The sequence below is a fragment of the Balaenoptera physalus genome, assembly GCF_965194825.1.
Source record: "Balaenoptera physalus genome assembly, chromosome: 1".
NCBI lineage: Eukaryota > Metazoa > Chordata > Mammalia > Artiodactyla > Balaenopteridae > Balaenoptera > Balaenoptera physalus.
The window spans coordinates 38,757,847-38,777,953 of NC_138882.1; the positions used below are offsets into that span (position 1 = coordinate 38,757,847).

General features: G+C 43.0%; 1 protein-coding gene across 26 annotated transcripts in view; it reads right to left on the bottom strand.

Annotated features, from left to right (window-relative positions):
* The window catches only part of LOC309647518 (uncharacterized protein), an 81,938-nt gene that overhangs the window by 58,390 nt on the left and 3,441 nt on the right, over positions 1 to 20,107 (bottom strand). For 14 of the 26 annotated variants that reach the window (XR_014256108.1, XR_014256109.1, XR_014256110.1 and 11 more), the window contains one exon: positions 19,510 to 19,559. Coding sequence is in view for 2 of the 26 variants with exons in the window: in XM_082434941.1 (XP_082291067.1) it covers positions 19,510 to 19,559 (50 nt within the window). In the remaining 24 variants the exon portion in view is untranslated. Of the gene's footprint in view, positions 1 to 7,535; positions 7,718 to 7,818; positions 12,186 to 15,462; positions 15,594 to 19,509; positions 19,560 to 20,107 lie in introns of those variants that run through there. The other 12 variants (XR_014256111.1, XR_014256118.1, XR_014256122.1 and 9 more) reach the window with 4 other exon arrangements.

Here is a 20,107-nt window from a genome sequence, read left to right on the forward strand (position 1 = left end):
TAACTTGTGAAAGTCAAACATTTGAGGAGAGGAAGAAAGTGAAAAAGGCATGCAAAAGCTAGTCTAGAGAACTAGAGAGAGAATTGGCTAAGGAACCATGGAACGGTTACAGGGCAGCAGTGGAAAGCCAGGAGAGTCCAAACCATGAAGTTGTGGTGAAATTAATCTGCACATCTGTGCAGTCTTCTCTCCAACACTTAACAATACTGGTAGAGAAGGCTGATAGTTCATTAGATCTGGGGTTGAGGTTTTGCCCGTCAAGTATGAAAGAAATCCATGAAGCAAGGCTGAAGGAAGATGAAGCTGGAGAGGGAATGAGGAGGGGCTTATAAATACGAGGAATAGAGAGTATATGGTGTGAACTCAAGAATCAGCATGGAGGGAATGCTGGTCAGTCTGTCCCTCACTCTACAACATTGTAATGCCTCCCCTATGCTCTCTATATCTTGCCTTCCTTTCTCCAGACCTCTCTTAAACTAACTCAAACTGATCTGTGATCTTGGTACAGCTTTCCATTCAGATTTCCAATGGTAGATTTTCCTCCTCTTTACCTTTTTGCTGTTCTCTCCTTATCCAAAAAGAGCAATAAAAGGAATCAGAGAAGAACTCACAGTTTCTCACCTTGTCTCCCTTCGGTCTAAACAAGAAAACATCTTATTAAAAAAGGCGGGTGGGGTGGGCTGGGGGGAGAGAAAGGTGATATTTCATTTTATTGTGGAGAACGGATCATTGCTGGAGAATGCCTGTGGCTAAATGAGGCCACCAAACCAAGAGCAGAGCAGCGAACCGCGCGCACAAATATGAAGTAATATCTTTCTGCTCCGGGGGAAACTGACACTCAATTTCAGAAGCTTCAGGCAGGCAGCTCAGAGTAGGGTGAAATCACAGCCGCCTTCTTGGAACCATTTATAATGGCTTCTACTCTCTGCTGTGAAAGTTTAAAAATGCAAATGAAATGGGGCTATTTAAAGAAAAATATCCCTTCTAACTGTGCTCTGGAAAGGAAAAAAAAAAAAAGCTTATAGCTCAGAGGGCAATCTTAAAGTCAATGAAACTCAGCAGCGCTGAATGATGCTTCATTCTGATGGATAATGTGCACTGTGCTTCTCCCTCACGAGTTTAGAAGTATTTAAAGAAAAGGGGAAAAATCACCCTGTTTAGGAGATTAATTTCTTTCTGAAAAAAATGTCTGTTTTTGCTGTCACTTTGGGTTTGATGAAGAGTAAAACCGGAGCTTATTCTAAATGCTTGCTGCTGAAAATTACTAAGGTGGGGGGCCGGGTAGAAAAATCTTGAAGAGGTCAAGTCCTGCCGCATCTCCCCAGGCAAAGTCATGCTTAGATTATCCAAGAATACCTATAAAAGTATTTCTTCAGGGATACAGATTCTAATAATATGTGCTACATTTATTGAACACTGAATGCCAGGGATTGAGCTTAGCACTTTACATGAATTATATCATCTTCATAACCCCCTTCCCATACATATACACACAGGAGGTCCTATTACTCTACCCATTTTACAGATGAGGCAACTGAGGTTAGGGAGATCAACTAACTTGCTCAAGGTTTCATAGCTGGAAAGTGACTGGGCAGGACAAAGTTCAAGTTCAGGCTACAACAGTGACATTGCTACAATTCAGTAAATTATGTCTTGCTTTGAAATTTCTTTCTTTGAAGATTGCTTTTAGAATATAAAGTCATCAGTATTTGACGAGCAGGCACTATAAACCTAGGGCTGAGGGGCAAATTGGGGACGGCCAACTGATCAAAAGATACGTGGCATCTCCTGCCCTTCATGTGCTTAGGTTGTAATTGGAAGCCCATCTCTATTAAGCCATTTATCTCAAAAGAAGAACCCACATTGATTTGGAACCTAAATTCTTCTTGGTGCAACTCAAGTACATTTTCCCACTTTATGATGAGATATTAGAACCAAGCTGCCAAGCTCACCACCTTCTCTAGTTCTTAGATAAAGAACTAGAGAAAAGTTCTGAAAAGATGCTCAACACCACTAATTATTTGAGAAATGCAAATCAAAACCACAATGGGGTATCACCTCACACAGGTCAGAATGGCCATCATCAAAATGTCTACAAACAATAAATGCTGGAGAGGGTGGGGAGAAAAAGGAATCCTCCTACTCTGTTGGTGGAAATGTATAGTGGTGCAGCCACTATGGAGAACAGTATGGAGGTTCCTTAAAAAAACTAAAAATAGAGTTACCATATGATCCTGCAATCCCACTCCTGGGTATATATCTGGAGGAAACTCTAATTTGAAAAGATATATGCACCCCAGTGTTCATAGCAGCACTATGTACAATAGCCAAGACTTGCAAGCAACCTAAATGCCCATCGACAGATGAATGGATAAAGAAGATGTGGTATGTATATACAATGGGATATTACTCAGCCATGAAAAAGAATGAAATAATGCCACTTGCAGCAGTGTGGATGGACCTAGAGATTATCATATTAAGTGAAGTAAGTCAGACAGAGAAAGATAAATATATGATATCACTTATATGTGGAATCTAAAAAAAAAATGATACAAATAAACTTATTTACAAAACAGAAATAGACTCACAGACATAGAAAACCAACTTTGCCTACCAAAGGGGAAAGGAAGGGAGGAATAAATTTGGAATTTGGGATTAACAGATACAGACTACTATATACAAAATAAACAACAATGACCTATTGTATAGCACAGAGAGCTATATTCAATATGTTGTACTAGCCTATAATGGAAAGAATCTGAAAAAGAATTTATATTATATATAAATACATATTTACATATATATATATAAAACTGAATCACTTTGCTGCCTGAAACACTGCAAGTCAACTATACTTCAATAACAAAATAAAAATTAAAAAAAAAAAAAACTGCAGTCTGAATCTGACAAATATATGGAACAATGAGAGCTGGTACACTGCTGGTGGCCATTTAGATTAATACAGTCTTTAGGAAGACACTTCGGCATTATCTTGAACATTTGGGGATGTGTGTACCCTACAACTCAGAATTTTTATTCCCAGGTAATACTTATAGCAGCAATGTCTATAAAAACTAAAAGCTGGAAACAGCCCAATGTCCATCAACAGCAGTAACAATAAATAAATGGTAGCATACACACACAAGGGAACAGTGTCATCTCTTGAATATGAATTAATTACAGCTGCATGCATGTATCAACACTGTGAATCTTGTAAGCACAATGAGCTAAAGAAGAAAGTAACAAATGAAAACCTATTATATGATACATATACCATTCAAAACAGGCAAAATTAAACGATGTTGTTTAGGGATGCATAATAGGTAGTTAGGCTATTTTAAAAAGGTCAGGAACAGGTCATCACAAAAATCTGGAGAGAGGTGATCTGATTGGGAAAGGGTACATGGCACATAAGATACTGGCAATGTTCCAGTGTTCAAACTGCATGGGGGCTCAATGGGTAACCATTTAAAAAATATTCATTCAACAGTATATTTTGGAATGAATATTTGTTATAAAACATGGTCTTCTGTTTGTATGACATATTATATATGAATACTCATGTGTGTATAATACAATATTAAGAAAGTATGCAGTCTGACTCTGTGTCATGGAGTTAAGTCTCTATTTTCATGCAGAGTTATAGAAGTTCTGAAATCATTGGCATTGATCCCTTCTAATCATGAAATTCCCTCTAGAGCATGCCACATGAGATTGTCCAGCCCCTGCTTAGATACCTACAGTTATGGGAAGCTCATAGCAGCCCATTTGTTCTTTGACTTTTAGGGTTGATTCTGTAGGCAATGGAGCTCTTGATTTGTTTTTTTAACTGTGGTAAGATATACATAACATACAAATTCACCATCTTAATCATTTTTAAGTGTACATTGGCACTAAGTACATTCACATTGTTCTGCAATCATCACCACCATCCATCTCCAGAAGTTTTTCATCTTCCCAAACTGAAGTTCTATTATACCCATTAAACGACTCCCCGTCCCCTCTTCTCTCAGCCCCTGACAACCATCATTCTACTTTCTATCGCTATGAATTTGACTACTCTAGGTACCTCGTATAAGCAGAATCATACAATATTTACTCTTTCGTGTCTGGTTTATTTCACTTTGCATAATGTCTTCAATGGTCATCCATGTTGTAGTGTGTGTCAGAATTTCCTTCTTTTTTAAGACTGAATAATATTCTGTTGTATGTATATACCCCATTTGTTTATCCATTCATCCATTGATGGACACTTGGGTTGCTTCTACCTTTTGGCTATTGTGAATAATACTGCTGTGAACATGGGTGGAAGCCCATTTCTTCTCAACTACTAGTAAGTTTTTCCTTATACTCAAAATTTCTTCCTTGTAACTTATGCCTGTTGGTCTTCATTCTACTACCTTAAGTTCTTATAAGGTAAACCCTCTCCCTTTTCCCCACAAGGAAACCTTAAATATTGAAAGACAACCTTGATGTTCTAGTCACCTTTTCTTTAGCCCAATTATTACAAGGTCTTTTGTTACTTCAGTAGTCCTTCATATGATGCATTCTCCAAGCCTCTCATCAACTTAACGTGCTTCTCTGGATACTTCCCAGATAACAATAACTTTTATGGAAATCACAACCCACTATTGTTTCATCTCCTGCTTCTTGTACAATAAAAAGCCCTTCACCTAGAAAGCCCTCTCCCTTTCAATGTTAACATCTACAAAAACGGGTCCCCTAATTCTGTGGCTGTGCAGTTGAGTTTTTGAATTTCAATACAGCAGATTAACATTTTATATTTGGTAAAGCTCATCTTCTTGAATTTGGTTCAGACTCCCAGGCTATTGAGATCACTGTAACATTATCCCATATGACTCTATGTCATACAAAGAAATTGGAAATCATATTTGTTACTGTGTTCCTTCAAAGTATTGATGTATAGATTGAACACAACATGGTTAAGGCAAAGGTAAATTTCACTGACCTCTCCTTCCAAATTATCATTTGTTAACACTCTTTAAATACATAAATTCAACCAACTAGAAATTCACTTAACTGCAATACTTCTTAATATACCTATTGTAGTCTTATCCACCAGGATATCATGGAAGACTTTGTCAAACATGTAGAAATCGAAATATCTTAGGTTTATGGACCTTCACAGATTTGTCAATGTAGTTGGTCCATTTTGGTTCAGTTTATGGTAGCAGTATCCATATTGGCTGCCAGAAATCACCTCATTTTTTTCTAAGCATGCATAAATCATGCTTAATGTACTTTAATGTACTGTTGAGGAGTTTTACCAGATGTAATGTCAAGTTCCCTTGGAGTTGGGTTCCAGAACTACTTTTTCTCTCTTTCTGAAAATTAGAAGAATATTTTTCTATTTCTAGTATTCTGGGAACTTTTCCGTTCTTCATGGTTACTGAAAATGAGTTTTGAGATTTCATCTGCAAATGTCTTTAATACATGAGGGTGCAACCACCTGGACTTGGAGACTGTGATCTGATTCATGTTAAAAATCTCCCACACTCATATTTTAACATCTCTTCTTTGACTACCCTATTCTTGATGAAGACTGAACTTAAACTACCACTGGGCTTCTATCATCTCTCATTCATCCATTAACATTATAATTTTCTCAAGCCATTGGCTCATCCATTCTTGGCAATTGTAATTTTCATTGTTCTTCTTGCACCTTTAAGCCCTTTTGTTGGTTAGGAAAATAAGATTTGTGGTCCCCAGTGGATAAGAAGGAAAAAAAATAGATATCCAAATACCAAGACATACCAGGTTTTGATTGGTTCTCCCATTACATGATGGAGGTCTTTTCACATTAGCTGTGCAACTACTAGTAAAGCTGGCATACGGGAATAAAAGAAACTGGATCAAGTCAAAGCTAGACCTGTAAATCAGCTCCACTCACTGTCATTTTATTGACCTAGGGAGTATCAGGCCTTAGTATCTTCATAACTTAAATGATGAGCTGGACTCAATGTTCTAAACAGAAGTACTACTGCCATTTTGGACAGAGAAATTCTCAGCTGCGTGGAATGATATCACACCGTATAGCATGTAAGCGTGTAAAATGCTTAGCATCCGTAATTTCAGAACACTAAATTTAATTATGCCGCTCAGTCATGGTCATTGTGACATTCCAAAGCAAGCAAATACATTTCCAAGTGCCCCTGGTTGAGACCCACTGAAAGATGTCTGTTTTTTTTTTTTTTTTTTTTTGGCTGCTCCCGGTCTTAGTTGAGGCATGTGGGATCTTCATTGCTGTGTGTGGGATCTTTAGTTGTGACATGTGGGATCTAATTCCCTGACCATGGATCGAACCCGGGCCCCCTGCTTTGGGAACGCCAAGTCTTAAACACTGGACACCAGGGAAGTCCCAAATGATGTCTTTAAACTCCTTTCAGCTCTGAATTTCTGGGTCTATAATTCTTTGCAGAGACTCTGAAGTTTTAAAATAACATATTACATTATTGAAAGTCATTTTCCAGATGAAATAGAGGTAATCTGTTCAATTTCAGCAGACATGCAACATTTTTATACAAATTTTTAAAATTAGCAGGAGTAGCTAATTACAAATCTAGACATCCAGAAAAACTAGTACACAGTGAATCATTTAAGTCAATTGGAGGAAGAACCTAGTTGAATAAGAAATGATGACACATTCTTATCACAGTATCACAATAAAGAAAAGAAAGCTGCTAAATCTAGTCATTTCCCTTTGTTTTAAAGGAGTGAAAGCCTAAAAAGCTTCCCACTCTCTACTGTACCTGGAAATTCTCCTGCAGGTGAAAAGAATTTCTCCCAATCCAGGAGAATTATCTTCCTGCTCAAAACTTGTGTCAGAGCAAATAATTTAGTCCATCAACAGTGGGCTTTCCAAGAAGGCTTATTTTTTTATCCTTCCCCTTTGCAGTACCTTCCTGTCCCCACTCCCACCCCCAACACACACCAGCCCCTTTCATCACCCCCATCATCACCACCACTGGCACAGTCACCATCACCACCCAAGGAGAGCCAGAGCCATGGCTGGCTGGCTTCCCCTCAGCAGAACTGGCACAACTACTCCAGTGCAATGCAGGGGTCTCTACGGCCAACATGTGCAGGAAGTGTTTTCCTTCCGCAAGCAGAAGGTCACCGTCCTACAAAAATATCTGGCACCTTCCAAGCCTTCTGAGCTAGTCCAGACAGAGAGAGATGATTGTGAAACTCTTCTTTTTCCCTTGATAGGGGGTAAAATATAGGGAAGGAGTGCTTTTCAAACTATGCATTCTGTCAGGCTTCCCTTCCCTTCCCCACAGTTCTAGGATCTAGCATCAGCAAAACATGTTATATCACGTTCTGGTGTGGAAACAAAGAGAGAAGAGAATTCACTTTGCTAGGGTGGGGCTTTGAGACTTGTCTTCTCTTACTGTATTGTGATCTCCTTTCTTCCTGGATTTGGGGGAAAAGAAAAAACTGCAAAGGATTGGGGGAGCTGCACAGAAAAAAGTGAAGGGACAGAGTATGTGAGAAGTTGAGATGTACATAGCTACCGTAAAGACATCGGAAGTTGAGCGCAAGTCTCAGTTTCATTTTTGTTTTTCTGCTAATTATCTGGCATAGAAAGCCAGCCCTGGGGCAGCTCTCCTCCCAGCAAAAGGATTCAGGTCTCCAGACTGGATTGGGACCAGGCTTTGGACAAAGGCTGTATAATCCCCGTAGCTTCTTCTGCCACCTACAGAAGAAATGGGATGAGTTATTCTTAAGGACAGAGCCAATTAAAACAGGTTTATACTATAGCAGTTGGGATCCAGGTTAGATAATGAAGTTACTGGCCATGAGTCCTGCAGGGAAGGGATGTTATGAAACGTCTCATCTGAGGTCTTAATATTTGAAGAGTTTCTCATCTCCTTCCTGTGTCTAGCCTGGTCTTTTCAGGAGGCAGGAGTTGGTAATAGATTCATTGGTCTTTCCTTGCTTTCTCTGCTTCTTGATTTAGCCAACATTTCTTCAGCATCTATCGTGTCAGTCTCCGTGCTTGGAACTGGGAGGCAGGGAGGAGAAGCCTTCTCCTTTTGATTCTAATCCAGGTGATTAATACCTGTGGTCTGCACCAGTGTGGGAGTAATGAGAATGGACCAAAATGGCTGGATTCAAGGCCTATTAAGGTGATGAAATTGACAGGTTTTGATGACAAATAGGATGTGAAGAATAAGGGGAAGAAAAGAATCAGGGGTGACTCCTAAATTTCCGGCATGAGCAACTGGGTGAAAGGTGATGTTATTTACATAGAAAAGGAACACAGGAGTGTTCGAGGGAACAAGTTGGGGGGAAAATACGATGAATTCAATTTTGACATATTGAGTCTGAATTGCAGCTGTTCAAGAGAAAGTTGGACAAACAGGTCTTATGCTTAGGACAAAGATCTGGACTAAAGACATGAATGTGGGAGGCATGCCATAAGGCAATTTGTAAAGTGGGAAAAAAGGAAGAGATGGAGAAGGTATGTGGATCTTTAAAGCCCCCAAAGAGATAAGAAGATCCAAATGGAAAGCTCATGGGGCTTTGGGAATTGATCACTAGCCTAGATTTCAAAGAAAGATGCTGAATTAGTGAGGAAAACCCCATGAAGTCACTAAAGGCAGCCTTGGTTGGCCCAGAGAGTCAGCATCTTTCTGTAACAGGCCAACTGATCCTTGGGCAGATGCAGCTGGGCAAAACCTCCCTTTCTACTCTGCCAGGCCTGACCAATGATGGCATGACCTTTCAAATGACCTTTCAAATGACATAAGATCCTGGTAAAGAAGGCTTTACAAGCCAAGTCCCCTGGGCTCAGCTGAATAGCACCACCAAACCCAACTTCCCCAGAATGGATTCATAGGGTGGGTATTTAGCAGCCCATTCAATACTTTTTAAAATTATTTTTTAAGGGAAGTTGACTTTGTTTTATCCCAAGAGCTTTGAGATCTTCCCAACCTGTCGTGGATTTGCCTCCGTCCTCATGACAGCACCACAATAAGCAAAGAGTTTCCCCCCCAAGTCTAGCACAGAGGTCCCCAATGGAGCATTTTTTAAAGGCATAGAACCTCTGTGGGTGTCATTGGAAAGAAGGCTGGTAGTAGGTGAGGTGGGATGACATGGCAGGGGCTGCACTGAGCACAGAGAAGAGAGGGGGTGGGTGACATGGTGCCCGACCAGAACCAGGGCAGTGCTGAGGCTGCCTGCCAAGTTATGAACCTCCCTCCATTCCAGATGCTTAGATGTCAAACCAAGCCCACTCCTTTAGGGCTAAAATTTGTTTCTTCTTGGCTGAGGAAGATTTCACATTTTCAAAAAGGAGAGAGGAAATGAGAAATCAGAAGAAAATCCTAAAGGTCTTATTAAATGACACTTAAATACTTCTGTCAATATAAAAAGCGCCAGAAATATACAAATTTCCTGAAACATCCCCCCTGACAAAACAAACATGCTTTTAGGTTACCAGGAAGAGTTTGTTTTGTTTTGTTTTGTTTTGCTTTTCAGAAGTGACCATTAAAACATTAACTGATGAAAGAAAAAAATAGCAAGTTCATTTTCAAGGTTGACTCAAGGCACATCTCTTCCCAACTTTCTGACCAAATCGAAAAATCACACCAGGAAGGGGCTCCCGGCCTTTTCTAAGGACAGGTTTTAAGAGTAAAACCTGTTTTTCTTCTCTTTCTTTTTCCTTTTATTTTGGATTTTTTAATAAATTTTTTATTTTTCATCTTAGAGTAGTTTCAAATTGACTTTCCCTTTCTTTTCAATATCCCACAATACTACTTAAAAGAAAATAAAGTATTGATTCATCAATTCTGATGAAGGGTATTTAAGACCCACCAACAGGACTGTCTAACTTTGAAGAAACCTGGACTTCAGGGAAAAGCTTAGTCTGACACAAGATACCAGCTGTAAGCCTCACAGGGGTGTTTGTGGCCTCTGGGTCAGCTGAAGCCAAACTCTGGGTGTTTTTACAGATCAGAATTAATATAAAAATATTCCTGAGCTTTTAGCACTTTACAATTGACCAGAAGAACTTTCCCATATTTCAGTTCACAGCTCTGCTAGGTTACCATGCTGTGTTATATATAGGTCCAGAGAGGTAGAGAAACTAAAGGAACAACACTAGAAAAGGCCAGAGCTAGGAGTAAAATACGGGTTTTCTAAGTCTAAGCCCAGCTGTCATACCCCAGGTGCTGGAGAGGTCACGAGTCCATGACAATGCAAGGGACACATGTTAAAGAAAAGAAAGGAAAGGAAAGGGGAGGAAGAGAAAGCACAAACACCTAGTAGAGTCATTCTCATAAGGCATCTGCAGTGAACACTTCCATACTGGAAACACAAATCCATCTTTGAAATGTTGTATCTCCAGCATTTCCTAACATACATTCTGCAGGGCCAACTGGTACCCCTTCCAGGCCCTCCTTAGCTAAGCCCAAGGACAAGCCTTGCTGTTTCCCATGGCTGGTTCCCCATCCAGGGAACAACTAAGGCACTGAAGCATAGGAGTCACAAGAAAGAGATGTGGCCCACACTTCCAACCTCAGCTGACCAGGCCCACATAAGATGATGAAAGACATGATGCCCCCTTGGTCCTCGTGTCCCTTAGTTCTCTGTGTCACAGAACCATACAGACCAGTGCTTCTCAAACCTGGGGACCTTGTGAATCTGGGGTTGTGGATTCGGATTCAGTAGGTCTTGCAGGGGACCTGAAATGCTGCCTTCATAACAAGCTCCCAGGTGCTACTGCTGGCCCAAGGACCACACTTTGAGTGGCAAGGGTATGAACACTGTCAGAGCTAGAACGGCCATAGCGAGCAACGTTCTCAGTGCTCTTCAAACTGGGTTCCTGGGAAGTTCTAACAAGGGGGATATTTCAGGGGATAATTTGAAAGACCAGAAGGAAACCAAGAGCCTCTCTGCACCCCAGGTTCAATCAGAATGTCTCTGCTTTTCTGCTATAGAAGTTGAAATTCTTCATAAGATTTCATTTGATAAAAGGGTTCTTTTGTTTTATAAATTTGAAATCTACTGCTTTACTCCAACTACCTCATTTTACAGAAGGGGAGTTTGAGAGTAGGAGAGGGTAAGTGAGTCACATGAGATGACACAGCAAATGGGTGGCCAAGCCAAATCGGAGCCCTGGTCTCTTCTTCTCCAACCTACTCTTGTTTTCTTTGGGTGAAGACTTAAAAAAGCCATGACTCAGTGGTTTCTCCTCTTTCCCCTGGGTTTACCAAAGTAAACCCAGCAGAACCTCACAATGCTCTGGCTCTCAAAGCAAAGAGTCCTGTCTCTCCCCACCAAGGGCTGGCTCTTCAGAGGTGCCCTGCCATCTACACCTGACAAGTCAGGGCAGCCAGCGGAGGAGGGAAGCATCAAGGTAAAAGTAAGGAGCATTCCCAGAGGCAAGATGGGGTTTGGCTGTGGAATTGTTCCACAGATGGGCAGGCATGTGCCTGCAAGACCTCAGAATTCCTTGTCTTCCAGGAGGGGCCCAACTGACTCACCAGGGCACTTACAGACAGCTTACTTCAAGCTGATTTGCAGCAGGCATGCTAGGGCAGCTGCAGGGCTCCAGCTGAAAAAGAAAGTTTGTCATGGACAGGAGCAAAGCAGGAGCTGGGGGAAGTGTGTGGAGGCAGGGGGAAAGTCTAGTACAAAACCTGTGACCATGAAAGATCAGATACTCTGAAGCCAGCAAGCTTAGGCCAGAGGGTGATTCAAGAAGACATGGTCCCTGGCCCCAAGAATCCTACAATCTGGAGAGGTTGTGAAGAGGTAAAGAACACACATGAAACAATTGGAGAACAATACAAAACAGCATGGAATTAAAAGCTAGACTGAAGCATTCAGAATGTAATGGCCACAGCAGGTTGGTGCAAAACAGATCACCATGGGTTGGAGCAGCTGGGGGGAAAAAAACGTGATGAAGGCCATACAGCAGCCTAGAGGATGGGTAGAGTAAGACAGGAGGAGAGAAATAAGTCAGGGATGGTGATCCATGTGGTCAGAGGAACCAGTGGGTGCTATAAACAGCATCTGTAGGGGTGCAACATGAAGTTACATCTTCAAGAAAGCAAGGGAGGGCATGGCTGGCTTGGAGTCAGAGTCCTAGCAGAACCACGACTGATCCAATCCAGTCCAGGATGATTCAAACCTGCCTCTGCATTTCCACAGGGTTTTTCTAATTTCTCAAGCTATTGGACAACTCCAAGAGCTCTGCAGGATACAGGCAACAGAAGAAATGCTGAGCTCCACTTCATGGTGATCCTAAGCCAAGTTCAAGGTCACATGTCAAAAAATCAATACCCATGCATTGTTTCTGGCTCTGGCTAAAGCCTCTCTACACAAAGACTTGGATACATTCAAGGAACAGATTTAGGTTAGCCTCAAGAAGGACATCAACCCCAGAGATTCAGAGAGACTAAATGCTTTGTTGGAAACCACTCAGTCAATTATGAAAGAGAAATCCATCACCACTTTTCTCCTCACTCCTATCTCTGGTCTGATCCCAACTAAACAGCAAGAGTGAGCCTTATTAAAATCTCATCCCCTACTCACATACAATCTTCCCACATCTACATTTCTGAGGTAGGGAGTTTGAGTGAAACCCACTTCCCAAGGATGCACTGCTCAGTCTATAAACCCAAGGATGGAATTGCAAAGCCTTCTACTTGCTGCCTCACCACCTCATTGCCCACCTCCATGGCACCATCTTCCAACCTCTGCACTGTGTTCAGCTGAAACAACTCAGCAGCCTGGCATTCTTCAAGCTCACTGGGATTCCCAAGGGTTGTAAATAAAAAATCATGGAATCTGATTCCGTTACCCCTGCCTCTCTCTGACCCATACTAGGGTCATAACCTTCTTCCTGTCTTTCAGCAACTTGATTTGGGTCCTTTCCAAAGTCTACCTGCAACCTTCTGAAGAGTTAAGTTCTACATTAATAATCATCTAAGACTGTTGGAGCTGGAAGGAGCATTAGAGTCTGTCTTCTCCAGCCCCATCTCTTGAAAAATGAGAAAACTAAGATCCACAGATGTGAAGTGACTTGTCCAGGGTCACACAGCTCCTTAGTAGCAGGTGGGCAGCTGGAATCCTGGTCTTCTAACTTCCAGACATCAGGCAGTTTGAATCACCTTATGAGAAGGTGGCATTATTGCCCAAGATCCTACCTGGTCTCAACTTAACCATATCCCTGGAGCCATTTGCAAGTGAAGACACATATCTGATGGCCACATGGTCCATAAGGGATCCCAGTGATGGGAGGGAGAAGAGCCTGGGTCAGCTATTTGATATTATTTTACTTCACTTTAAGACTCAGCCAGAAATGCTGAGTTAAGGTGCTGACCTAGATGGCACACCTTTATTGCACAGTCACCGCAAAAGGAAGGTAAGGCAACCTGCATCATTAAAGAGTGAAATGGCAAAGCAGAGCTTATGAACACCCTGGTTATATCTTGCAACAATAGCATGATTAATTCAGATGACTCCCTGATGCTTCTTTTCAGACATTCAAACCACTCAATGTCTGCAACCGTTTCCTCAGGCCCCAAGCAACAGAAATCCCACGCTCACTCCGTCTTCAATTCTGCTGGAAAGAATCTTTGTGTGGGTCTGGCAGGCTGTCCTGAGTGAAATGAGCCCTCGGCTGAGAGCCCAGGACACCTGGGTTTATTTGTTACTCACTGAGTAACCTTGAGCAAGGGGGTTTACCTCTCTCTGTATTTCACCTGTGTGTGAGAGTTAAGTTGGAGGCTGAGAAGTAAACAAGACAATCTCCCCAGATGCCTTTCAGTGTAAGGAGTCTGTGACATTGGCTGATACCAGTATTCTTCACTGCTTCCATTTAGGGCAGAATGAGAACATGGGAAACTAATATTTATTGACCATTCACCATGTGCCAAGGATTGTGCTGGGGCTCACACCAGTCTGTGATGTGGTATTAGCTAAGTCTCAGATGTGGAAACAGTGATCAGAAATGTAAAGCTGTTCATCCAAAGTAACACAGTTAGTGAACAAGGGAGCCGGGATTTAAATAAGTTTCTCTGACTCAAAAGACCTTCTTCTTTGCACTACATCACACTGCCTCCAATAAAAGATGAGTTCATATTACTGAGAGATAGTGGGGTGAGGGGTGCAAATTGACAGAGAGACAGAGAGGGACCCAAGGATACAAATCATTCAAATGCCAACAGTCAAGAAGTTTAAGTAAATGAGTGATGAGGGCTGGAAGGCAAGTGATAAACTCATTGCCTTCTTGAAAGGACCTGAGATTCAAGGTCCAGCAGGGTGTGGTAATGAAGAACTTCTGGCCCAGGATTGACAGATTTTTTCTTTTTTTAAGGGGAAGCTGAAATCCGGAATTTTATGTGAAACCACTTAATTTACATCTGTGGCTCTAACCCATTCTCAGGTTCAACCCATACACCCCCCCCCCACCACCCAGTTTATAAACTCTGGAAGTTGAGAATAATCTCCTCACCACAGGAGTGAGAAAGACTGAAACATTTCCCTTTGGGACCCTAGGAAGGCCTCATCTCTGATTCCCTTTTTAGAGAAAGTGAACCTTCTGGAATGTTCAGAGCTAGGATACAAGGGTGCTGTGATTCAACCAACCCCACTAAATTGCTGGGGCTCATACCAGCAATTCTTTTCTCCCTTGGGGAGTTGGGGGGAGCCATACATGCCACTAAAGCCAGTACGATTACCCTTTTTTTCTAATAAGCAACAAATTATTTGAGGGGAACTTGGTTTGAAAACTAATTCTACCCCTATAGTTAACTCCAATTATACCATAATTACAGGGAGTCTGCACACATCAGAGCTTAGCTGGAAAAGAATAGGAACACCGCGGTTCTTCAAAACATTGGCTGGAGGTAAACCTATCATTTCACCGACCATCGACCTGGCAGAACCTTCATGGGAAAGAAGATACCCTTAGCTCTTGACTTTCCATCAGAAGACAACCCCACTGGTGCCTCTTGACCACTGTGTGGCACTGGCTCTCTTACAGTTCAGAAAAGACAGGAGTATGGAGGTGTCTCTTATTTCCTTTGAAACTGGTTGAGAAATAAGAATGGACTCATATCTCCAAGCCCAAATAGAATTAGGCACTAGGCGTATGGAGAAATAGGAAACTCTCATTGTTAAATCGTTACCATTCCTTACTTTTATTATGTTTTTTCTTGAGGTGGGGATGAAAGGAACACTTAGATATAAATAAATAAATAAATAAATAAATAAATAAATAAATGAGTGAAATCTACAACGAAAACCTTTGGAAGCATCTCTTATTCATCGCAAAAAGCCCATTTACTTGTCCATTTTTCATTCTCACATGGATCTCCCATCCTCAGATTTAAGGGAAATGTTCAATTGTTGCCCTGGCTACAACACAAACAAGAGGGAGAAAAACTTTACTAAAGCTTGGAAGGTCTGACATGTGCAATATCATACCTGCACATTTTGTTAAATAATATTCTTCTGCTGAAAGTCCACAGACATGTCCATTTCTGTTGAAACCCTTTCAACTGCCTTCACACAGACTCCAGGCTCCACTCTGAAGGGAACATCTAGCCAAGTACCTACTGGGGGAAAATATCCTCAGGGCTTTGCTGAAGACAAGGTTGATTTTGTAGAAGTAATATCATGCTATAATTCCTCCCTAATCCCCACCTCATTTTTGTCACAAAAAATACATGACTGAGAGGAAGTGAAGTTTTAGTCAATTCATCGTGCAGGCATTAAACCCTGACACTGTGCAGGGCATCGTGCTGGGTTCCGTGGGGAAGAGGAAAATGACTACAGGTATGAAAATGTAATGGGAAGAGTAACAGCCAAAGCCCTGGCCCAAGGAGTCAGGAAAAATCTCTTCTCAAATCTCAATCCTAACACTTCCTAGTTAAGTTACCTCATACGACTTAACCTCAGTTTCCATATCTGTAAAATGTCTGTGCCGTGAGGATTATAGGAAAGCCTGGCATAACCATCATAAGAGAGTCATTCATGGAGGGAAGAGTGTAATCAAAAACACAGAGATGAACCTATTTTCAGGGCAGGAATAGAGACGCAGATGTAGAGAACGGATGTGTGGACCCGGGGTGGGGTGTGGGGGAAGGAGGGGGTGGGATAAACTGGGAGATTGGGATTGACATATATACACTACTATGTGTAGAATAGATAGCTAGTGGGAACCTGCTGTAGAGCACAGGGAGCTTAGCTCGGTGCTCTGTGGTGACCTAGATGGGTGAGATGGGAAGTCCAAGAAGGAGGGGATATATGTATACATATAGCTGACTCACTTCGTTGTATAGCAGAAACTAACACAACGTTGTAAAGCAACTATACCCCAATAAAAAACCAAAACAAAACCTTATACACCCTAAAAAATAAACACACAGAGTTAAAAAATAAACATGTGGATGATGTGGATAGCATCTACTGGAAACAGGAAGCAGCCCAGTGGGACTGGAGCCTGGGTTGCAGGACCAGAACCAGGCCCCCCTCAGGGCCCTCAGCAACCCTGCTCCAATGTGCTCAGTGTTGCTGAGGAGAAAAACAAGCAGGGAAGCCGGCCCTAGGGAAGCAACGTGGAAAACCAGTGAAGAGGGAAAGATGAGATCTGAGGTGTGCTGGAAAATGCTTAACAACCAACTCTCAGGAGGACCTTGATTTGTAGCATGGTATAAGTACCTCCACGGTGGCTGATTTCAAGCTACCAACACATTTAACAACCAGATGGGAAACTATTTCCTGAAATGTTAACAATTGGCTCTCACAGCTTCAGTACATCTCTGGGTTGGGTTGAGGAAAACTGGGGAATACCAGCCAGGTCCTCAGAGTCAAACACAGAACCCAAAAACAGGATACACCTAGCAACTCGAGTCCATAAAACTCTGCATTTTAACATTTTGGAATCTCAGGTGTGATAAACATTCATAATGATTCTGAAAGCCTTCATAGTTTTAGGGGAATATTCCCATGCATTATCCAGGTGTCACTATTATGCCCATTTTACAGATGAGGAAACAGAGTGACCTGCGACTTGACTAAACGGCACAATTAGCAATGAATGGAGTCTGACCCCTCTGCCCACCCCAGAGGGGTCTCACTGCCTAACACCTGGTTCAGTCCACTTCAGTAAGAGTGAGCCTTTCTCGAGCTCCTCGCCATCCTGAGTTTCAAGTGATGCTGAATAGACTTAGGTCATCCGTCCTCCTAGCCTTTGGAAAGTGAATCCTAGGGTTACCGGTGAAGCTCTGGCCCTCTTCTTCCTCAGCTCGCCCTCATCCCATCCCCCACCGCAGCACGACAAACCCCAAACTCCTTCTCACAGGCTTCTCTCTGGCCCAGCAAGGTACTGCAATCTCATCACCTCCAAACAATTTGCTTCAGTCCTGCTGCATGTTCCTGCTTATTAAATTGCAGTATTACCCCACTCCGCTGCAGCGACAGGGCTCCCGGACTGGTTTATTGTTCTATTGCTCAGAACTGCTGAACTCAGCACCAGCGCCGGCTTCTCCAGGACTATGCATGATGGATGAGCTGGCACCCGCCAGCGTCTGAGAGCAGACACCTGCGCTCCGAGGCCCAAAACGACTCCCCACCTGAAGGTTTGGTTTCCAATTCTTTCTTCTAAGAGTGGCAGGTATCAGAGAGACCCAAACTTGGCTTATTTCCCCCTCCAACAACTCAGCAAGGGTTGGAACCTTTCACAGAAAAGTTTTGCAACTGTCCAATCCTCCCCCTCTTTTTCTACCTCATTCATTTTGCCCACCTAATCGCTTTTCTATGACTAGCAGGTAAACTGGGCTAAAATGCCCTGATGCTGTAATTAGATGCAGGTACACGTGCGCACGTGGGCGCGGACACGCATGCGCGGGCCAACCCTACCTGGTGCCGAGCTAAGCGTTCTGGTGGCCTCAAGTCTACCTGTCTCCCTTTACCAGCTCACCAGTCAGTTTCTCCCCATTAAAACTCGCCCCTCTCCTGCTGATCTTCCCTCTTTATTTAGCAAATTCTAAGTGGCATCTCACGAAACACACAGAAACACGTGGTGAGGCAACCAATAGAAATTGCCAAACGTGATTACCTGTGTAGATCCATCTTGCAGAGGTGCTGATGAAGTTTGGCTAGATTTTTTTTTTTTCTTCCTAGGCAGCGTGGGCTCTTTCCATCCCCTCCCATCCTTCACTCCAGATCCCGCAGGTAGTAAACCTGCTGTCTGGGCAGTGACCCAGGGTAGAGCTTGCACTTTTTAATCTTTTTCTTTAGGAAGAAGGCAACCTGCCCACCCCTGCTCAGCTCTGCCACCCCAAGGAGTCCCCACACCAAATTCTCTCTTTTCTCCAGTTGGCACATTTTCTCTTGTATTTCTGAGCTCATCTGGGTAGCACCTCTTCCGTGAAGCCTTCCTGATATACAAGGCAGGGACAGAGGCTCCTCTCTCTTGGCTGCTACAGTGCTAGCTAGCACAGGGCCTACTGTCCTCGCCCCTCCCTCTTGTAGCCCATGTCACCACACTGGCTCCCTCACTGCACTGTAAAGTCTTTGTGTCCAGGGGCTGAATCTTAGCCATCCATTGATCTCCAGCATCTGATAGAGTATCTGGCACATAGTAGGTGCACAATAAAGGTTGAGTGAAGTTATCAATGAACAAATGACACCTGTCTCTCCTCTGTGTTCTCCAAACCCTCTAGTTCTCCAAATGATGAGGGCCACGAGTCGAGGACAGAGGAAGGTGCAAGCTATCTCTAGCTCAGTGTTTTTGGATTCTGCTCTTGGTGTCAAATAACATGAACTGCTTCAGCTTTTCAAAGCCTCTTCTATTAAGAATGCTCTCCCACCCCTCTGCTTTCCTAAAGTGGTATTCAGATGTTGATGTAGAAAAAATAAAATCTCAAACAACCATTCTCCATGGAAATGGAAGTTCCCCCAACTCAGAAAACCTCCAGGCAAGTTGGAGAGACATTTTTTTGGAGCCAATAACTGTAAGAAATGTCCAGAGTGGACAAATGTGTTAAAGACAAATGATTTTGCTTTCATGCGCCATAATGTCCCCTGGGGTCCCTCTTCTGTCCAGGAGGGGCACATGGGCAGGCCTCGAAGTTGTTTCTCTCACCTGAAGGACTCGGTTAGGCCTTGGGAGGGAGGGGCCTGGGAGAGGAGACCCACAACAGGGCCGGCTTCAGCCCGCCTTGCTGCCTCTACAGCTTCCAGAGAACGTGCCCACCTCAGGAATGAGGGGCCTCCAGCCCCAGCCCAGAAATAGACGAGTGGACGACAAGCCGTCAGATCTCCCAGAGCAGAAGGACATCTGGTGGCAGGTCCTGAAACTCTGGGACAGTTCTGACCCATATTGGAGTGGAATGGGGCCAGGAGAGTTGGAGGAGGTGGTGTTAACCCCAGACCCCAAGTCCCCCCCTCAGTAACAGAGGGTCAGAATTCCCTGTTCAGGCCTCTCCTCACCTTCACCCAGTCAACAAATGTTTACTGAGCACTTACCACAAGCCAGGAACTTCTAGGTGCTGGCTTTCTTTTAAGAGGTTCAGGGTCTAGAGAGAGAAAGACAAGAAATCAATACCTATAAGGTAAGGTATTATAGAGGTGTGCACTGATCACAGGATCGTATGTGCAGAGTGGGGATGCGGCGTCAGGACACAGTCAATGCACAAAGGGCTGGCTAGTGAAAACCAACCCCAAACTCATCTTCTGGGGGCACAGCACCAGGCAAGTCAACTAAGGAGATACCATGAAGTGGGAGGGAAGGTGTATTCACGAGGGCAGGAAGGGGCCTCAATTTGATTTGCTGACTTGGGTTTAGGGCTTTAGCTCCACCTGTTCAGACAGGTGTTCTGTACCACCTGGTGGGTGTATACAGAAAGCATGCCTCGTCCTTCTACTTTGGGGTGAGAGTTTACCCTCTCTGAGGGGGCTCTATTGACTCCAGAACCATCAGGTTTCTTTTGCTGCCTGCCTGTGTCCTTTGTGGTCTATTTCTAAGAAGTTACTTCTATAGGGAACTGGGGATAGGAAAAGAAGTTGCCCCTCATTCTATCCCATGATACCACTAAGAACAAATATAAACCTCTTTTACATGGCA